This window comes from Cupressus sempervirens, chromosome 9, assembly GCF_028749045.1.
Source record: "Cupressus sempervirens isolate cs-2001-9-10 chromosome 9, ASM2874904v1, whole genome shotgun sequence".
Lineage (NCBI taxonomy): Eukaryota > Viridiplantae > Streptophyta > Pinopsida > Cupressales > Cupressaceae > Cupressus > Cupressus sempervirens.
The window spans coordinates 448,010,151-448,027,722 of NC_143126.1; the positions used below are offsets into that span (position 1 = coordinate 448,010,151).

A 17,572-nucleotide genomic window follows, 5' to 3' on the forward strand; every position below is an offset into this window, starting at 1 on the left:
TGATCTCAAATAATCAGGTGATATAAACTTAACTATTTCTCTCAGTATAGTTTATTTTTATTTTCTTGAAATCAAATATTTATTCCTAAGATAGGGTTTCAATCTGATGAATATCGGCAAAAATGCGCTCTACTCTTCTTCAGCAAATCAGGGGAACTCTTAGCACTTTCGAAGACAGAGTGAACATTTCTGGAGAACAAAATATGCTCTCCCTTTTTACAAATCCTTGCTTCAGATCCATGTGGCAGAAGATGCGAATGATGGATAGACAATGGTCTTATCCTGTAGGTCAAGAAAGGGACAAAGCAGATCCATGACAGATCATAAATGTTATATCCCTGCAAAACTTAAGTATCAGCAAGGAACCAACGATCTTAAAACCCCTTTGGCCCTCTTCGGGAGAAAACGAAGGAAGTAAGAAAGAATGGTTCCACAGTGTCGCAATAATCCAAAAACAGGGAGGATGCCCTATCTCAGGGACCTACAAACAATCTCAGACACCACATGACCGGAAGGCAATTCATTTATCAAGCCAACTGGTGGAATACGTTCAGAGGAGATGTCAACACCAAGGCCTTTTCGCTCACCGCACAGGTCCAGGGATGGAGGTGGATCATGTGGCAAATTAGTTAAAAGGGGTTCTAGGTAAGCATGTTAACTTAACAATAATCGAAAATGAATAAATTTGTTTAGCCTGCAATAAAATAGATCTTATGAATGAGCTATTGTATGGTAATACTTTAGTTTTTAAAGGTTAATTCCTAGATTGGATTCCCTTTTTCGACCCAAAAAGATCAGCTAAATTCGAGTTAGAAAAAGCTATCTTATTACCAAATTTGCTAATTGAATTTTTGTATGAGGATATTCTCAGAACAATCAAATCTAGTTTTGGAACTTTTGTAGGTTTGGTAGAATCAGATTTAGCTGCATCCAGTCCAATTATTATAGTGAAAACAAATGTTAAAACTATTATATTTAAAACCCTAGATATTAATGTTAATGATAAAGTCATTTCTGTTAAACCATGATTAGCTGAAGGCCTCTTCAGTAGTTATCAAGATTTAGCTTTGTCTCGAACCCATCTTAGGGATAATCTAAGGAAGGCAGAAAACACTCAAACTGTAAGGAGTGATGAAGAGGAGAAACTCTCGATCAAGCAAGAGGAGGGGGAAGAAGGGGAAATTAAAGACTACCATACCCACCTCAACTCAGTCATCGTTGTTTCAAATTTAGATAGGATAGTTAACCCTCCAGAGGTTCCACCCCAATTACCAATAAGCTAGAGTAACCAGACTGCTATAGAAAGCAAAGATTTATTAAGTCAAGTGACCCACTCTGAGGGAGATCGAAGTGAAACCCCAGAAAGAAAGGAAGCAGAAATTAACATCTTCATAGAAGTCTTGAATAATATGGTAGTTGAAGATCTTATCAATCAATTGATTGATGAGATTTGTGATGAGGAGGAACTCAAGTTGCAAAATTTGTTTTGATCTCTAAAATCCAAGAAGTAGAAGACATGGAAAAGTAGACAAGCCCCATTGTCATCAAAGAAGGGTTATCAGAGTTGGCTGAGGATTTGACAACTCCTTTAGGATTAGGGTTCATCCTCCCAAGTAGGGGAGGTCCTGATTCTGCGAAAGTATTAAGAAAGTGAGGATGGAGATCCTTGCAAGAGCTTTATCTAAAAGATGGGGAAGCTAAGCGTCAAATTGAATTAACCGATATTCTTAATGCTAGGAAGGGGAAGTTCCTTCTCCAGGCGCCATGAATGTCTTAACTTGGAAAGTTAGGGACCTCAATGCCCCTAACAATCAGCAGCTCCTAAAATGTTGCATTACTAACACTAAAGCTAACACAATTATTCTTCAAGAAACGAAACTTTGTAGTGAACAAATGAATAAGTTCAGAAGATCATTAGGTTGGAGGGAGATAAAAGATTCCTCTGCTGAAGGGACTATATTGATTTCATCAATAGAAATTCATAAAAAATTGGATGAGTGGTATGGTTAAAGGAATCAAATCTGAATTTCGCTATAGGTTGTTTGTCTATGGTCCAATTCACAAGGGAGATAAAGTTAGGTTATGGAAAGAGTTGGAAGGCAAACTAACATTACAAGAAGATAGTCTATCTATTCTAGGAGGAGATTTTATTATTCTTCGATCTTCAGAAAAGAGAGGAGGCAACAACACCCTCTCATTAGCATCAAAAGAATTTTTTAATTGGGTAAATAGGTTAGGTCGTCTAGAGTTGGCTAGATCAGACAACACCTTCACTTGGAACAATATAAGGAAGGGGTTCAGTAATATTGCAGAAAGATTAGACAGGTTTTTCTGCCATGGAGATCTGTCAACGATATCAATTTCATTTCAATATGAACCAATATCAAGATCGGATCACTATCCTGTGGAGCTTAAAATTCTGAAAAATAAACAACCTAGCAATTGTCCTTTTAAATTCAAGCAAATGTGACTCAAAAATGATAATTGTATTAATCTTATTAGGAGATGGTGGGAGGAAACGAAAGTCTCGTGATCCAAGATGTTTTAGGTAGTTAGTAAATTGAAAGTAATCAAACGCAAGTTAAAAGAGTGGAACTCAGAATTCTTTGGAAATATCTTTGAAGATAAGATAATTGTAGAAGATGAACTAGAATCGTTAAACAAGGAAGTTATGGAAAATGGAATGGGAGAGGCTCAATTCCTTGAAGAAATAAAGCTTATGCAACAATATGAAAAAGTTTTGGCTAAAGAACTTTTCTGGAGACAAAAAGTCGAGAGAAACATGGTTAGAAGTTAGGGATAATAACACAAAATATTTTCATAATAGCTCTAAGCAGAGAAGAGCTATTAACCAAATTACTTCCATTAAAGGAATGGATGGAAATTCAAAGAACTCAGCAGAGGATATCAACTTAGAAGTCATTTCTTACTTTGAAGGTATTTATAATAATGGTGTAAGTTCTAGTCTGACAGCTCAGAGGAGTGTTCTCTCTAACATCCCAAGATTAGTCTTCGTGGAACAAAACAAAATCTTTTTGCAGAAGATCACCAAACCAAAGGTTGAACAAGTCCTCAAAAAAATGAATTTGGACAAGTCTCCAAGTCCTGATGGTTTTCCAACCTTTTTCTTTCAGAAATGTTGGGACTTCATAGGAGAAGATGTAGCAAAAACCTTGAAAGGAGTCGGGCACTTCGGCAAACTACTAAGAGAAGTCAATAATACTTTTATAGCCCTTATTCCAAAAGAGGATAAGGTAGAATTTTTCAACGATTTCAGTCCCATAGCTTTATGTAATACTCTCTACAAGCTCTTTACTAAAATTTTGGCCAGCAGACTTCAAAAGATGCTATCTAGTCTTATAAGTGAGGAACAAACAGGTTTCGTCCCAGGAAGATCGATATATAATAGCTTCATTCTTGCCCAGAAAGTTATTCATTTGGTTCAATATAATAAGTTACCCAATATGCTCATCAAATTGGATATTATGAAAGCATATGATAGGGTAGGCTAGCGCTTTTTATGCAAATGTCTTGAAGGTTATGGTTTCTCTAAACAATGGATAGAGTTAAACTTTGAATGTGTATCTACTCCAAAAATGTCTCTTTTAATAAACAGCACCCTAGTAGTTTTTTTAAGTATTTCTCGTGGGCTAAGACAAGGAGACTCTATTTCTCCCTTTCTATTTATTCTAATGGTTGATGTGTTAGGAAGGTCAATTATGCAAGCAAGAACGGAAGGATCCATCAAAGGTATCTCTATAGCCAACAAGGAGGAACCATCTACACATCAGCATTTTGTAGATGATACAATGTTATTTGGAGAAGGATCGGCTAGAGAGGCCTAAGCCTGGAAAGATATTATGGGTAACTATACCAAGGTGTCAGGTCAAGAGATTAATAGAGATAAATCAAAGATCTTTTTCTTCAACACTTCCACCAATTTGGAAGCTCAAATTTGCACCATTTTAAACTTTAACAAAGGTATCTTGCCTTGTAGATACTTGGGTCTCCCTCTCAATCCGAGTCACAATGTTTCTAAACTATGAGATCCCCTAGTAGAAAAATTAAAAATAAAAATTGTTGGATGGAAAGGTAAGTGGATTTCCTTGGTAGGAAGGAAGACTATTGTTTCTGTTGTTTTGTCAGTACGGCCTATTTACTAGCTTTTATGTTTGGATCTCCCAAATAGAAAAGTGTTGGAAATTAAAGGCCTACTTAGAACCTTTTTCTAGCAAGGTAATGCAAATTGACATAAGTTTTCCCTTCTTTTCTGTAACCATATCTGTAGGTCTAAAAGTCTAGGTGACGCTAGTATCAAAAATATCAGACGTCAAGGCATGGCCTTAGGAGCAAGGTTATTATGGAGGATGGTTAGGTTCCCTAACCTCAAATGGGTTAGGATTCTTTCCCACAAATACCTTTCATCCCCTAATCCAGACAATATCTTTAGGGAGATCAACCCTCCCAAATGCTCAAGATTTTGGAATTTCCTCTTGATATGCAGAAATATTATTTAGAATCAGCTCTCATGTAATCTTGGGGATGGAAAGGAAGCTTTGTTTTGGGAAGACTCTTGGGGTGGCTATAAGCCCCTTGTTCATTACCCTTCCCTACTGAAAGCCAAATCTTATTTGGTAGAGAGATGGGGAAAAGAGGTAAAGGACTATGTGATTTTTGGAGAAGATGGATTGCATTGGAAGTGGAGAAATCTTGAGGTTGAAGATATTCCCTTAAAAGAGAAATTTCTTCTTCAGTCAATTCTAAGATCCAGAATGATCTTTAAGGGAGGGGATGATAAACTCATATGCGATGGGAGCAAAAATGAAGAGTACGGCTCAAAAATGGATCATTTGTATTTTGAATCTCTTCAAGGATTCTCTCTATCTCATTTCCCTCTCCGTCTACGTTGGGATAAGTTATGCCTTCCCAAGGCAGGATTTTTCTTGTGGATTGTCCTTCATCAAAGGGCCCTTACAGTAGAAAGGCTTAAAAAGTTTGGGATTCAAGGGCCTAGTAGATGCCCACTATGTAAATCTAATGAGGAATCTCCTAACCACCTCTTTCTTAACTGCCCTTACTCAAGCTCGTGTTGGCATTGGCTATGTTCACAACTGGGGGTTATGTTGGCTTTTCCAAATTCAATCAGGAGTATGTTGACTTCTTGGCCTCTGCTGAGAACAGATAGTATATATCATAGCTTTTGGATTACGTCTCCTTCCATAATTCTATGGGAACTATGAAAGGAGAGGAACCGTAGAATCAGGATAAGAAGATGCATGTTGATCAATTAAAGAAAAAGATTGAAGTCTCTATCATTGAACTAACTAACAATAGATTGCTTAATTCTCTCCCCAAACACGCTAAGATGACTCATTGGGATGAAAGGATGAGAGGTAGATGGATTGGTCTGAAAATTCTTCCTTTTCTAGGTGATGGAGGGACTCTAGGTAAATTAAAGAGATTAGAATGTGTTTGGTAGGCTGTGCAAGATGGCTGGTTCAAGTTCAATTTTGATGGAGCCTCTAGAAGAAATCTGGGTCAAGAAAATATAGGGTGTTGCATTCACAATGATCAAGGGATTGAAGTAGCTAACTTGTCCAAATACATAGGTGAAGCTATTAACAACTGGGTAGAGATTTCTACTACAGTGGAGTGCCTTCGGTTGTATAAATCCTTAAATATTAAATTTTTAGAAGTTGAGGGGATTTCACCATCATCATTAATACCCTTAGAAAATGTTCCCTTCCTAACTAGCGAATAGATGCAAAATTAACTATAGCTTTAGAACTTTGCGAATATTTTGACAAAATTATTTTCAATCATATCTATCAGGAAGGTGATAAATGAGCAAATGAGTTAGCTAATATGAGGATTAATGTCTTTCTAGCATTGAATGTTTAATTATTGCCTCATGTTCCTTATTAATTATTAGTTGCAAGGTTCAAAAAAGTTGGTAATTACAAGTTTTTTAAGTAGGAAGAGAGATATCATTAGTTTTTGCGCTCTTACCCTTATTTAATCATGATTACATTCGCAAGCTCTAAATCTTTGCAAAGTTGGAAATCTAAGGTCGTAAGAGAGGCTTTTATTACTCCCTTTAAGTAATTGGTAGAAGCCTCCCCTCTTTCAAGCTTCTTTCCTTTCTTACTCTCTATTTGATCGGATTTTGAAATGTATTAGTCTGATTGGTATGTAGAAGTATTTTAAATGTATTTTGTGTTGTTTTTTATCAGCTCTAGGTCTGTTGATGTTTATTCGATTTGAAGTCTTGCTTTTCTGTTTAAATGCTCCTTTAAGACTTTATGGGTTTTTGCTCCTCAATCTCTGGTTGATGGCCTTCTGTTGTTTCTTGTTTTTATCTTTTTAATAGTAGCTTTATTTAAGTTTTCTAACCTCTAACAAAGAAATATGGAGTTGTCTGTTTTAATTAGTGTTTCTATGACTTTTCAAGCAATTTAAGACACAAGAGTGGATATCTTTGGAGAAGATGGAAGATTATAACCATTGGATGTGGAATAAAGGATATATTTTAAAAATTTGGGCTAAACTGAGGGACCATCACCCAATTTTGTCCTTTCAATACCTCACGAGTTGGGGTTGTACTCTTTTTATATTTAATATATGGCCTCAACCTCTTGCTTATCAAAAAAAATATAAATATAAATTTTTAAAAATTAATTAATTAATAAATTGAAGATTTATACTTATCTAAAGCATGTGCTTTTCACTTCATAAACTCCACCATATGCTTTTACCTGTCCAAACACCTCTATTGGACAAGTATAGACAATATTTTGTAATGTCCCCTCTCTCAAGGAGAATTTATATTTCATAATATTAAACTATTACAAAAATTAAATATCAATTATATAAGCGATTAATAATACATAATTATTACCAACCAAAAAAAACAATGCATAATTATTATATAAAATGATAAATATCTATAATCAGATAAGTTTAAATTGAAGATTTAAACTTATCTATTGACGAACATAATAAACAAGCATCTATTTAATTATATTGTAGATAAAATTATATTGTAATAAATAATATATTGATGTAATTATAATTAAATAAACAATAAAACTAATAAGTAAATAATTATAATTATAATTATAATAGTGGAGGAACGATAATTTTGAGTGCATTGAAACTAAGTATCAACCTCTGCTATCCATACATATAGTAAAAATAATGAAACAATATAATTGCATAGTGATTATAGGAAGACAATAGTAATAGAAGCTGAAGACAATTACATAACATACGACAGGTTTAATCCACCCTAGATACATACCACATTATGAATTCAATGATGAAAGCACGGGGTTTTGCGTAAGCTCGATAAGATGGAAGATAGTGTGCCATATCCAAACTCGATATAAATTCCAGTACACTAATTATGAGTAGCAACTAATATAGTGTGAAGTTTTGGGCTTTGTCATAGTAATGTAGTGATAACCATCAGTATGGATAGTAATTAGGAAAATGACATTACCAATTTAAAACTCTTGTGCCGTTTTAGTTATGGGAAATAAAGAGAAGTAACCATTAATGAAAAAGTCCATCTTCTGTAAAATACATCCTTCTGCAAAAAGACAACAATATTAATAGGAAGCGACAACCAATATAAAGGAAAAAAGATATATAAAAACAATTTCGGAGAGCCAACCAACAGGGCGTTGAAGGGAATAGACAACCATTAGATGTTCTTAAATATATTATTTTATCCTTTACGGATTTCTAAGACCACACTAAATAAAAGTGAACAAGGGAAATGATCAGAGCATTTTAGTGGATGCATATCACCTAAGGATTGCAGTAGTCCACTCCATCAATCTATAATATTGTTGGATGCGCCTGCACAATCATCATAAGCAAAGACATAATCTAATAAGTTTAATCGAAGCTAACCAAACACACCATTGACCGTCTAAGATAGGAGGACAGATTGACAATTAAGGAAATGTAATGTCCCCGCCTTCTAGCTAAAGGAATGAATGTTGAAACTTCCTAGTTTATTTTAATCTCATACAATATAACTCTTCTCAAATTTATACTTGTTGTCAATCAGGATTGCACCTATAGCAAGATGAAAAATGTAGGTATCCTGTTGGAACATGGAAACACTCTCAAGCTGTGAGTAATCCTATGACAAGAGTGAATCTCTGGGATTGAAAAGTTGGTTCCTTTTTCGGTGTCACCTAAAACTGATTTGAACTCAGGAAAAGGGATGAGAAGTGAATGATAATAATGAATATTAAACCAAAATGAGGCGATACACCAATGATCTGTATGCAGCTTCAATTAAATCAACACAAATTACCCATCATACGAACGATTCACAATGCCCATATAAGCATACAATTACAAAAGTGTTTCTATGCAAAGACCCGAAATATTTTGCTTTGAAAGGAAAACCTAGGCTTTACTAATTTTCTGCAAAAAGAATGACACAAACAAAGACCTCCAATTACAAGTATCAAGATTCAAGTATGCAATAAGGAATATAGCTTAAATGAAGGATAAACACAACATGAAAGAAAAAAAACAAAATATACAAGAATCAATGAGAAGAAGAAACCATTGAATCTGTAGAATCAATGCTAAAAAATCTCTGCTACAAAGTGCTCTCAAAATCAACACAAAAATTTGCAATGTGCAAAAAATCTAAGCTAGAAAGAAGAGACCTCATAATAAGGTGAAAATACAATAAATAGAACTCAAAACCCTAACTCGGATATGAGAAAAATGCATGAAAAAATTCTCTCAAAACTCCTTTAAGTGTGAAGAAACCCATCAAATCAGTCCTCAAGTACTTGTATAACCGATAGCCAACTAAAATATGTCTCTCACTGCTCAAAAACACATGCAAAAATACCCTAACTCAGATCCAAGAAATAATCCAAAATAATGCATGTCAAACTAATCAGAAGCATGTAAAAAACTGCTTAATATGGGTCCCCAAGTGATCTACATGTACAATTGGCCCTAACTGCATCATATCTCACTAAATATAACACTAATGTGCTCATTAACTGCATGAAAAAGTCAAACTGCCTCCCAACTGAAAATCAAGTCCCTATGACATGCAGTTGACTTAAAAAGTCCCTTGTGGCTGAAAATGGAACTCTATGTCCGGACTGAAAATTAGTCTAAGTCCCTTATTGAAACTTTATTTAGTTAACTCCCCTTGCATTTAAGATAATTAATAATATTTAAATGCTCTACATTATTAGCTTTTAATATACTAATTTACAATAACTTTAATATGCAAAGGAGAATTTGATTTTGCATTTAAAAAAATTTAAGAACTTCTTTGACAACAAGGCTAGGCCAAGGAAATTCATGGAAGGTGATTTGGTCCTATTATGGGATAAGAGGCATGAACCTAAAGGTATGCACCATAAGTTTGACTCTTTGGAAAGGCCCTTTCAAAATTATGCAAGTAAATCAGAATAACTCTTTCATCCTGGTCTACCCCACTGGCGAGATTATGCCATTGTCTTACAATGGCCAGGACCTGAAGCTATATCAAGTTCACAATTGAAAGCAGGTAGCACCTGCAATTAGTCTTAGTCTAGGTAGGCTTTTGTTTTCGCTTCTTCCTTGCTTTGTTTTCCTGCTTTCCTAGGTTAGTGTTCCTTTCGGTAGTATGCTTACTTTAGTATTAGCCATTGTAGTTTGTCGTTCCGGCTATGTGAAACCAAAGATTCTGGGCCCCTTCTCAGACATTTGCAATGCCTAAGTCTTCAATCAGAGCCAGTTGTTGCCAACCTCCAATCTTTCCCCTTTGGGTTTGTAGTTGTTGGTAATTAATTACAGTTTTGTTCAGATTCTTGTCGAGGTAGCCCCTAGGTGACTCACTTCTCATCAAATTCCCTAGACTCCCACTTTCCATCTTTTTCCGATTATCTCTTTCTTTACCTTTTCATATTCCTCCATGTAGGATTCTTGTCATTTCAATGCATTTGGGGTTTAGGTGATTTAGGTTTCGTCAGGATATGTTTTAAGCGTGTTCCTAATGACAAGTGAGTCTTCCTTGTTTCCATAACTTCTTTCTTACTCTAGCATTCTCATTTCCTTTGGATTTCGAGTAATCCAGCTAGCTATCTGGCTTGGCGAAATTCATCAACCATGTACCCGAAGAACAAAGTCACGATAGTATTCACAGATGTACACTTGCTTGACTTATGATAGAAAGATCTAGGAAAGTGCAAGACAAAGCTAAGAAGCTCTCAACTCAAAGTTCCGAGGTAAAATCCATTTTTACGAAGAGAAACGAGTCTACGGGTTTTCAGCTTCTCATCGATGGAAATGAAAGCATTTTGTTTTATTTCTAAAGCGAGCATGGCTTATGCTCAATTCAAAAGTTTTTATGCATGAACAGGACCTAGGCGTGATACTGAAAAGAATTTATCTGAGCCCGCAATGGTGAATCCATGCTCGAAATCTCATCTCAAGGTATCTAATCGAAACAAGGGAAAATGCTTCAAAGTGTTTCTTTCCTCGGAAAGCATTACTTTCAGAGGTGTTTGCCGTCGTACGGAAATATAAAAGGCTACTTCTTTGAAGACTTGAAAAATAAAGAGCTACATGACTATAATATGAGAATATTCTACAGAGATGCCCAAAAGATGCTTCTGGTAAAGTCAGTCGTAAAGGTGCAATCCCGATATAAAGGAGATCAAGTGTTTGAATCAGAGTAACAAGAATCGCCATAAAATCGCCTGAATCGGCGATTCAGCGATTAGATTCAGCAATGGCGATTTTTTTGGAGTCGGAAATCGCCATTGCCGATTTCATTAGGTGAATCGCCTGAATCGGCGATTCAGGCGATTCATCCAAAAAATCGCATGAATCGCCTTAAAAAATCGGCATGAATCGCCCGCAGCCAATAAAGTATAGACTTGTAAAATTTTAAAAAATTGCTTGTTTTTTTTACTTGTTTTTGACCTATTCTCTTTGTTATAACCCTAAAGGGCCTTCTATTTGTTTAACATGAGTAGAAGAGAGGAAAAGTGAGAGAGAAGAAGAGAAAAGAAAAGCCATAGGTTTCTAACTGGCAAGAAGAAAGAGCACAAAAGAGATCAGCAATCCATTTGGGGAGGCCATCAATTGCATTGGGAGCATTAAGGAGCCAATCTCAACACTTATCAACTCATTTGCAAGAGATAAGTGCTCTTTTTTTTTTTGCATGTTAGTGTATTATGCATTTTTTGTTAAATTTTTATAGTTTTCAAGATTTTTAGTTTAGATCTTGAATGTTCTTTATTTTTACTAAGTTGCAAACTAGGGTTTGTTGTTTTGTAGCTTTTATTAGCTTCAAACTTTGATATTTTACATATAAATTTTTATTGCAGCAGCCTTTGCTTTCATTTTTCGCAAATTCGCAATGGGTAGAAAAGATGAATGTTGGAAATATAACGAAGAGTTTCCTGGAAGAACCAAATATCAAACAAAATGTATTTTTTGTAAAGAAAAAATAACTTCTGGGGGTATTTATAGATTGAAATACCACATTGCTGCTATACCTGGACACGATGTTACAATTTGCACTCACCAAACTCCTGAGGCAAAACGCACTTTCTTAATGGCATTAGAAAAAATTGAAAAAGACAAAGCCAATAGGAAAATGCAACTTGAAGGGTTAAGGGGTATTGGCTCCCATGTTCCCGCATCCACATCCGCAGCCGCATCCACATCTGCATCTGCATCAGCTTCTGCATCTGTAGGTTGTGTTGGAGAGGGTTCTTCTAGGCCTCCTTTTTATCCTAGTTCTTCTGCTCGTGCTAGTGCTAGTCGGTCACATACTGAGACAGAGTCCCACACCAACCTATTGCAGCCTAGAGTGCGAAAAAACAGAATGGATAGTTACTTTGTGCCCCGCACTAGTCCTGGTTCCCAACCCACGCTTGAGGGCATGGGTTTGAACAAGGAGATTCATGATGCTACTAGAAAGGAGATATGCAAATTTTGGTACTTTTGCAACATTCCATTTATTGCAGCCAGGTAATTGATTCTTTTTTCATTATTTTCTTTAAAGTTAAAATTAAAAGTAAAAGTAAAACTTTAATTATATTTACTTGTTTTATAATTTGAGTCTTTGACATCTAAATTTTTATTTGTGACAGGGCTCCTTATTGGCAGAACATGATAGATGCGGTTGCTATTTGTGTTCCGGGGTTTAAAGCCCCAACTGAGGCTGAGTTGAGCGGATACCTCTTGGATGAGATGGTAGAGGACATGAGGGCTGAGCTCGAGGAGAACCGAAAGGAGTGGATTGCAAAGGGTTGCACCATCATGACTGATGGTTGGATAGATAGGAGGAATAGAACACTCCTCAATTTTCTTGTATCATGTGGAGGTAATTGATCATTCTACTTTCCTACATACATAATTGTAAATTTTGATTTGTTGAATTTTAATTTTTTGATGATCCATTTAATTTTAATATTCTAATTCGTAGTTTTGTTACTTGTAGGATATACCATGTTCATCAAATCCATTGATGCTTCTGCACATCTAAAAAATGCCACATATTTATGTGAGGCTATTGAGGAAGTCATAGCAGAGGTGGGAGAACAAAATGTGATCCAGGTGGTGACGGATAATGCAGCAAGTTATGTTGCTGCAGGTAAACTTTTAACTTTTCAAGTTTTGAAAATAAATTTATTTGAATTTTGAAATTTGAATTTCTAATTGACTTAAAATTGTTGTAGGTAAGCTTTTGATGGAGAGGCACCCCACCATATTTTGGTCCCCTTGTGCGGCACATTGCATTGACCTCATGTTGGAGGAAATTGGCAAACTTGAGTTTGTCAAGTCATGTGTGGAAAGGGCAAAAAACATACGCAAATTCATTTATAATCATTCATTTGTCCTTAGCACAATGAGGAAGTATACAGAAGGCAAGGAGTTAGCTCGCCCAGGTATCACGAGGTTTGCCTCGAATTTCATCACCTTGCAGTCCTTGTTGACATCAAGGGATGAATTGAGGAGCATGTTTGTTGGGCGGGAGTGGATTTCCTCTTCCTATGCTACGAGCACTGTAGGGATAGATGTGGCGGATTGCATATTTGATGAGGATGTTTTTTGGAAACCCGCTAGAGAAATCCTGCAAGTAAATTTATTGCAATTTAACATTTAGTATTTTACTTTTACTTTAAGTTATATTATTTTATATTTAAGTTTTGACTCAAGTTTTTTGTTTTACTTTATATGTAGGTCATTGAGCCCCTTGTAGCTTTGCTACGAACTGTTGATGGGGAGAAGCCCTCTATGGGCTACATTTATGAGGGCATGGATAGGGCCAAGGAGGCCATCAGAGCCCAATATGCAGGAGTGCAGGAGAGGTATGGCCCTATTTGGGACATCATCGATAGGAGATGGCAGAATCAGCTCCATCGACCCATCCATGCAGTAGCTTACTTTCTGAATCCGACATATCGTTTCCGTCCTGAGTTCAAGGCGGATGCGGAGGTTCTCACTGGCTTATACACAGTGATTCAGAGGTTGAGTAGCGATGAAGATAGCGCTACTGCGATTGTTGAGCTAGACCAGTTCAACAATAAAGAGGGGCCACTTTTCTCTGGCAGGATGGCCATAAATGCTCAGACAACACTACAGCCAGGTAAAAATTAAATAATATATTGAATATTCAATGTTCATGAATCTAGATTCTAATCTTAAAGTTGATTATGTAATTTTAGAGTTAACTTGTAATTTGTAAATGAGACTAATTGTTTCTATTTTCAAATTTACCCTTATTGCAGATAGATGGTGGCAAATGTTTGGGGCCACAACTCCAAAACTTCAAAAAATTGCCATTCGTATTCTGAGTCAGCCAAGTAGCGCTTCTGGATGTGAGCGCAGTTGGTCCATGTTCGAGCACATCCATTCGAAGAGGAGAAACAGGTTGACAGTGCAGAAGTTGAATGATATTGTCTTTGTTCATTACAACCTTCGTCTTAGGATCAGACAGATTTTAGGCACTGACTCCTCTCCGATCATTCTGGAGGAGATTGATCCAAAATCAGAGTGGCTCACAGAGGTTGTGGATTCAGTCTTCACTAAGGAAGACCGTGTGTGGGTTGACCAGGTGGATATAGAGGCTGAGGCAGCTAGAGCACGTTCTTCAGGCATTGGTAGACGCATACGTGCACGCACAAGCACAGGCCCTAGCGACGTTCATGAGCCCATCTTACATGCGGGAGATATGGCTCAGCAGTCCTCTAGGACCTACATTAGACGCCTTGCTACTAGGCAGACTGGATACTCAGAGGCTGAGGCTGAGGCTGCAGTCGAGCTTCAGGATGATGTTGAGGATGATGATGATGACTATGAGTTTGAGGCTTGAGCTGGAGCCTTGTTTTTATATTTTGTTTACAGATATTGATACTGAATTATTGATAGACATATGTTTCAAACTTTCATGGATCTTCATCTTAGATTCTTACGTACATTTATGATTTGATGTCTTATGGATCATCTTACATACATTGTATGATTTAAATCATTATGATCATTTGATTTCTATTTACTTCAGCTAGCCTACAATTTACATTTTAGATAACAAAGTTACATATGTGATGGATTTTATGTTCCATGTTTATGTATGTTAAGTTTTAACTTCTATTTGATGATGTTATAGTGTGTTTAAGTTATATTCAATAAAGGGTGCATGAAATAAGTTTTAAATTGTTAAAATCTTTAAATTTAAAGGGTTTTTTCAAATTTGCCGATTCATCGCCAATTCATTGCCGATTCATTGCTGATTCACGATTCGATTCGGCCTTGCCGATTCCGATCCGATTCCGATTCTTGTTACTTTGGTTTGAATGCTCAATGCAGAGAATAAGAAGATGAAGTGCTTGAGGTATTAAAGGATCATTCCTTGCACTACAATCCTGAATCAAAGGAAAGATAGGCTTACAGAAAGACAAATCTGCACTCTCCCCTCCATATATAATGAGTTGTATAAATCCTTATTCTGGATCTTGAAGTAAACAAGGGACTTTCCATTAAACTAAAACCCCTTGGTTCGGTAAGTGGCTTTTCAAGATAATACTTCACTTTAAGTGAAGTAATATGGCTATCGGATTTATGGATCTTTATGTGCATAGAAACAAAAAGTTTTAAATAGTCATTGATTATCATTTTTATTGCAAATACTACCGCTATGATCGTTGGTGGTGCTTGATTTCATTGGTGTGGCACCAACGTTCGGATTTCTATATCTATTTCATCGGAATTGCCTCAAATTTGTTTCCTCATTGTTTTAACGGTTATTTATCGAGCAGTTGCCTCCTCTTTGAAATCATAAGAAAATGGCAATCAGAGCAGCAAGTTATGATCGACTCATAGGCTTGGAAAGTGAATTAAAGGATCTCACTAATACCTCATTCAAGTTCTATGACTTAGATGATCTTCATAGAAGGCTTAATTCTCAGCCCATCCACCTGATTACCCAAAAACTAAAAGAAAGTGGATTGGTGGAAGTTGTCGGATTTTCCATGGTTGTGCAGGCTCCAGAGCTAGTGAGGGAATGCATCGAGAGATATAATCCGAAAATGAAGCAAATCTTGCTTCTTGATCAGTCTATCCTTCTCTCAATAAATAAGGCCTTGATGCAATCAGCATTCGACATACCAGTAAAAGAAGAATATTGTGATATTGATTGCGGGTCCTCTACATCTATGTTTAACGAAAAGAAAACCTTGAGAAGAGAGGATATGTAGAGAACCTGGTTCCAAACACCTCATTCCAAGAAGAGCAAAATGTTGAAAACTCTTTTTGGAACCAATTTGAAAAGAGATCGTTGACATCCTAGCACTACTGTTGAGATTGAAAGGAAAGGAAGAAATCTTGGATTTCATTGAGCATCACTTTTGCCTTGTGCAAGCCATATGTGCCGAGGGATTGCAAATCGACTGGGCCGAAATCATATGTGATGAGTTTGCCTCATGGTTTAATCCAGCTAGGGGATTCAAGAAGTTTTATATGTCCTCATATTTAATCTATGCCTTAGCCATGCATCACCTATGGTCGAGCCTTCCCAACATTGAAGACTATGATGAGAATAGGAGGGTGTATGAGTTCTACCCACACCTTCAGTTGCAGCAAAGTTTCAAGGAGTACGTAAAAGTGAATGATGCCGTCACCTATGAGATTCTGTCAAAATTGCAAGGTTGTCCCAAGCGAAGATATTCACCTAGGGCTATTTCGGCTATAGGCCAATTCGGATGCTCTTCCATCCAATCCCCGAGTTTCTCCTACCTATGGATCGGTGCTTTTGATGGTTTTCAGAAAAGGCCTCCTAGGTACCCTAAGGACAAGGTTGTTCTTGTTGAATCGTGTTGACAATTACTAGAAGTCAACACCTTGTGTTCAAACGTAAAGAAGATAGCCGAGATTTCCTTCCTAGTAGTGGTTGAGCCCTATTCCCGTGCCTCTAGATCCGATGCTCGAAATCTAGTTTTGAGAGTAAGATCAATCTGGTTGACTATGAAGTTCTCAGGTCTCAATACGACCCAGTGAACTTCGTGAGAGATCATTTGAAGCTCAGATATGCTCACAGACATGTTCCAGACATTGAAGATTTTTGGGTTGAATGTCATAATGAATACCAAACCTGGGAGAGGTATTGGTCCAGGCTCACAATTGATGAAATTAAGTTGTATAATAACTCTGCTGATGTTTCTGATCTTGCAGATGATGGCTCCTATATGCATCCTTTGACCTTTGAGCAGATCAAGGGAACTCCCATTGTGTCTACCCCACCTAAAGGTCCTATCATCGATACAATGGAGGTCCTAATGCACAGGATCATTAAGAGAACGAACAAATGAGTGGAGTGGACCAAAGCGAGAAAGAAAAGAACGGGAAGCACAGGCTCTACTGGTGGAGTAGCTTCCGGAGTTGCTCAGTCAACTGCAACTACCTCCACCACTATCACTACTTCAACATCAGCAGGCCCAATCTACTCCATCAACAAGGCGGAGATCAACCTCCGAAGAAGAATGTTCAAATTTCCCTTACTTGTGGAGGAGGATCTCTTCCAGATACAGGAAAAGTTGGGGACAAGGAGAAGGATACAGAGCAAGAGAAGTCAGCGGGAAAACCTTCCTCCCATGTACAAGTCATCAACCTTGATGGTGACACCAATCCCATGGATGGTCAAGAGCAGGATGCATCTCAACAGGGTGATACCTTGGCCCTCTTAGTTACTAAAGTGGCTGCCTTCCCCACTGCTACTCAAAGCAAGCAGACACCCCCAGTGGCAAGGAAGCTCTTTTGATCCCACAGCACTTCAATCTACGATCAATGCACTCTCAAGAGTCATGGTTGGAAGAGACCATTGATCGGAAAAAGCGAAGATATGAGGAAGCTACCCCATCCAAGGACCTCATCACGCAACCTCTTCTCAGCCACAATCGTAGAAGACGAAGAAGCAGAAGTCTATAGCAACATTGATCATTGATCCCTCTACTGGTTACATGTTTATGGAGATAGCAAAGCCTCAAAAGGAGGGCAGGTTCCATTAACTCACTGCCAATGACTTCCAGAT

The 17,572-nt window shown here is 37.1% G+C and overlaps 2 protein-coding genes across 5 annotated transcripts in view; one reads left to right on the forward strand and one right to left on the reverse strand.

The window, feature by feature from the left end:
* LOC149539232 (long chain base biosynthesis protein 1-like) overlaps positions 1-17,572 on the reverse strand; it is a 279,274-nt gene that overhangs the window by 212,280 nt on the left and 49,422 nt on the right. The window lies entirely within an intron of this gene.
* LOC149539234 (uncharacterized) lies at positions 123-16,853 on the forward strand. The gene is made up of 5 exons (XM_089802528.1): positions 123-284; positions 459-608; positions 13,231-13,636; positions 13,779-14,191; positions 16,461-16,853. The coding sequence occupies exons 1-5, from the start codon at positions 123-125 to the stop codon at positions 16,851-16,853; spliced, it is 1,524 nt and encodes a 507-aa protein (XP_089658654.1).

Excerpts from the sequence above, each read along its gene's own strand:
- LOC149539234 (XM_089802528.1), top strand. The coding sequence starts at position 123 with ATGCGCTCTACTCTTCTTCAGCAAATCAGGGGAACTCTTAGCACTTTC. Across the intron at positions 13,637-13,778 it reads TCAGACAACACTACAGCCAG|ATAGATGGTGGCAAATGTTT; the intron begins GTAAAAATTAAA and ends CCCTTATTGCAG. Across the intron at positions 14,192-16,460 it reads CAAGCACAGGCCCTAGCGAC|ATCCGATGCTCGAAATCTAG; the intron begins GTTCATGAGCCC and ends CCGTGCCTCTAG.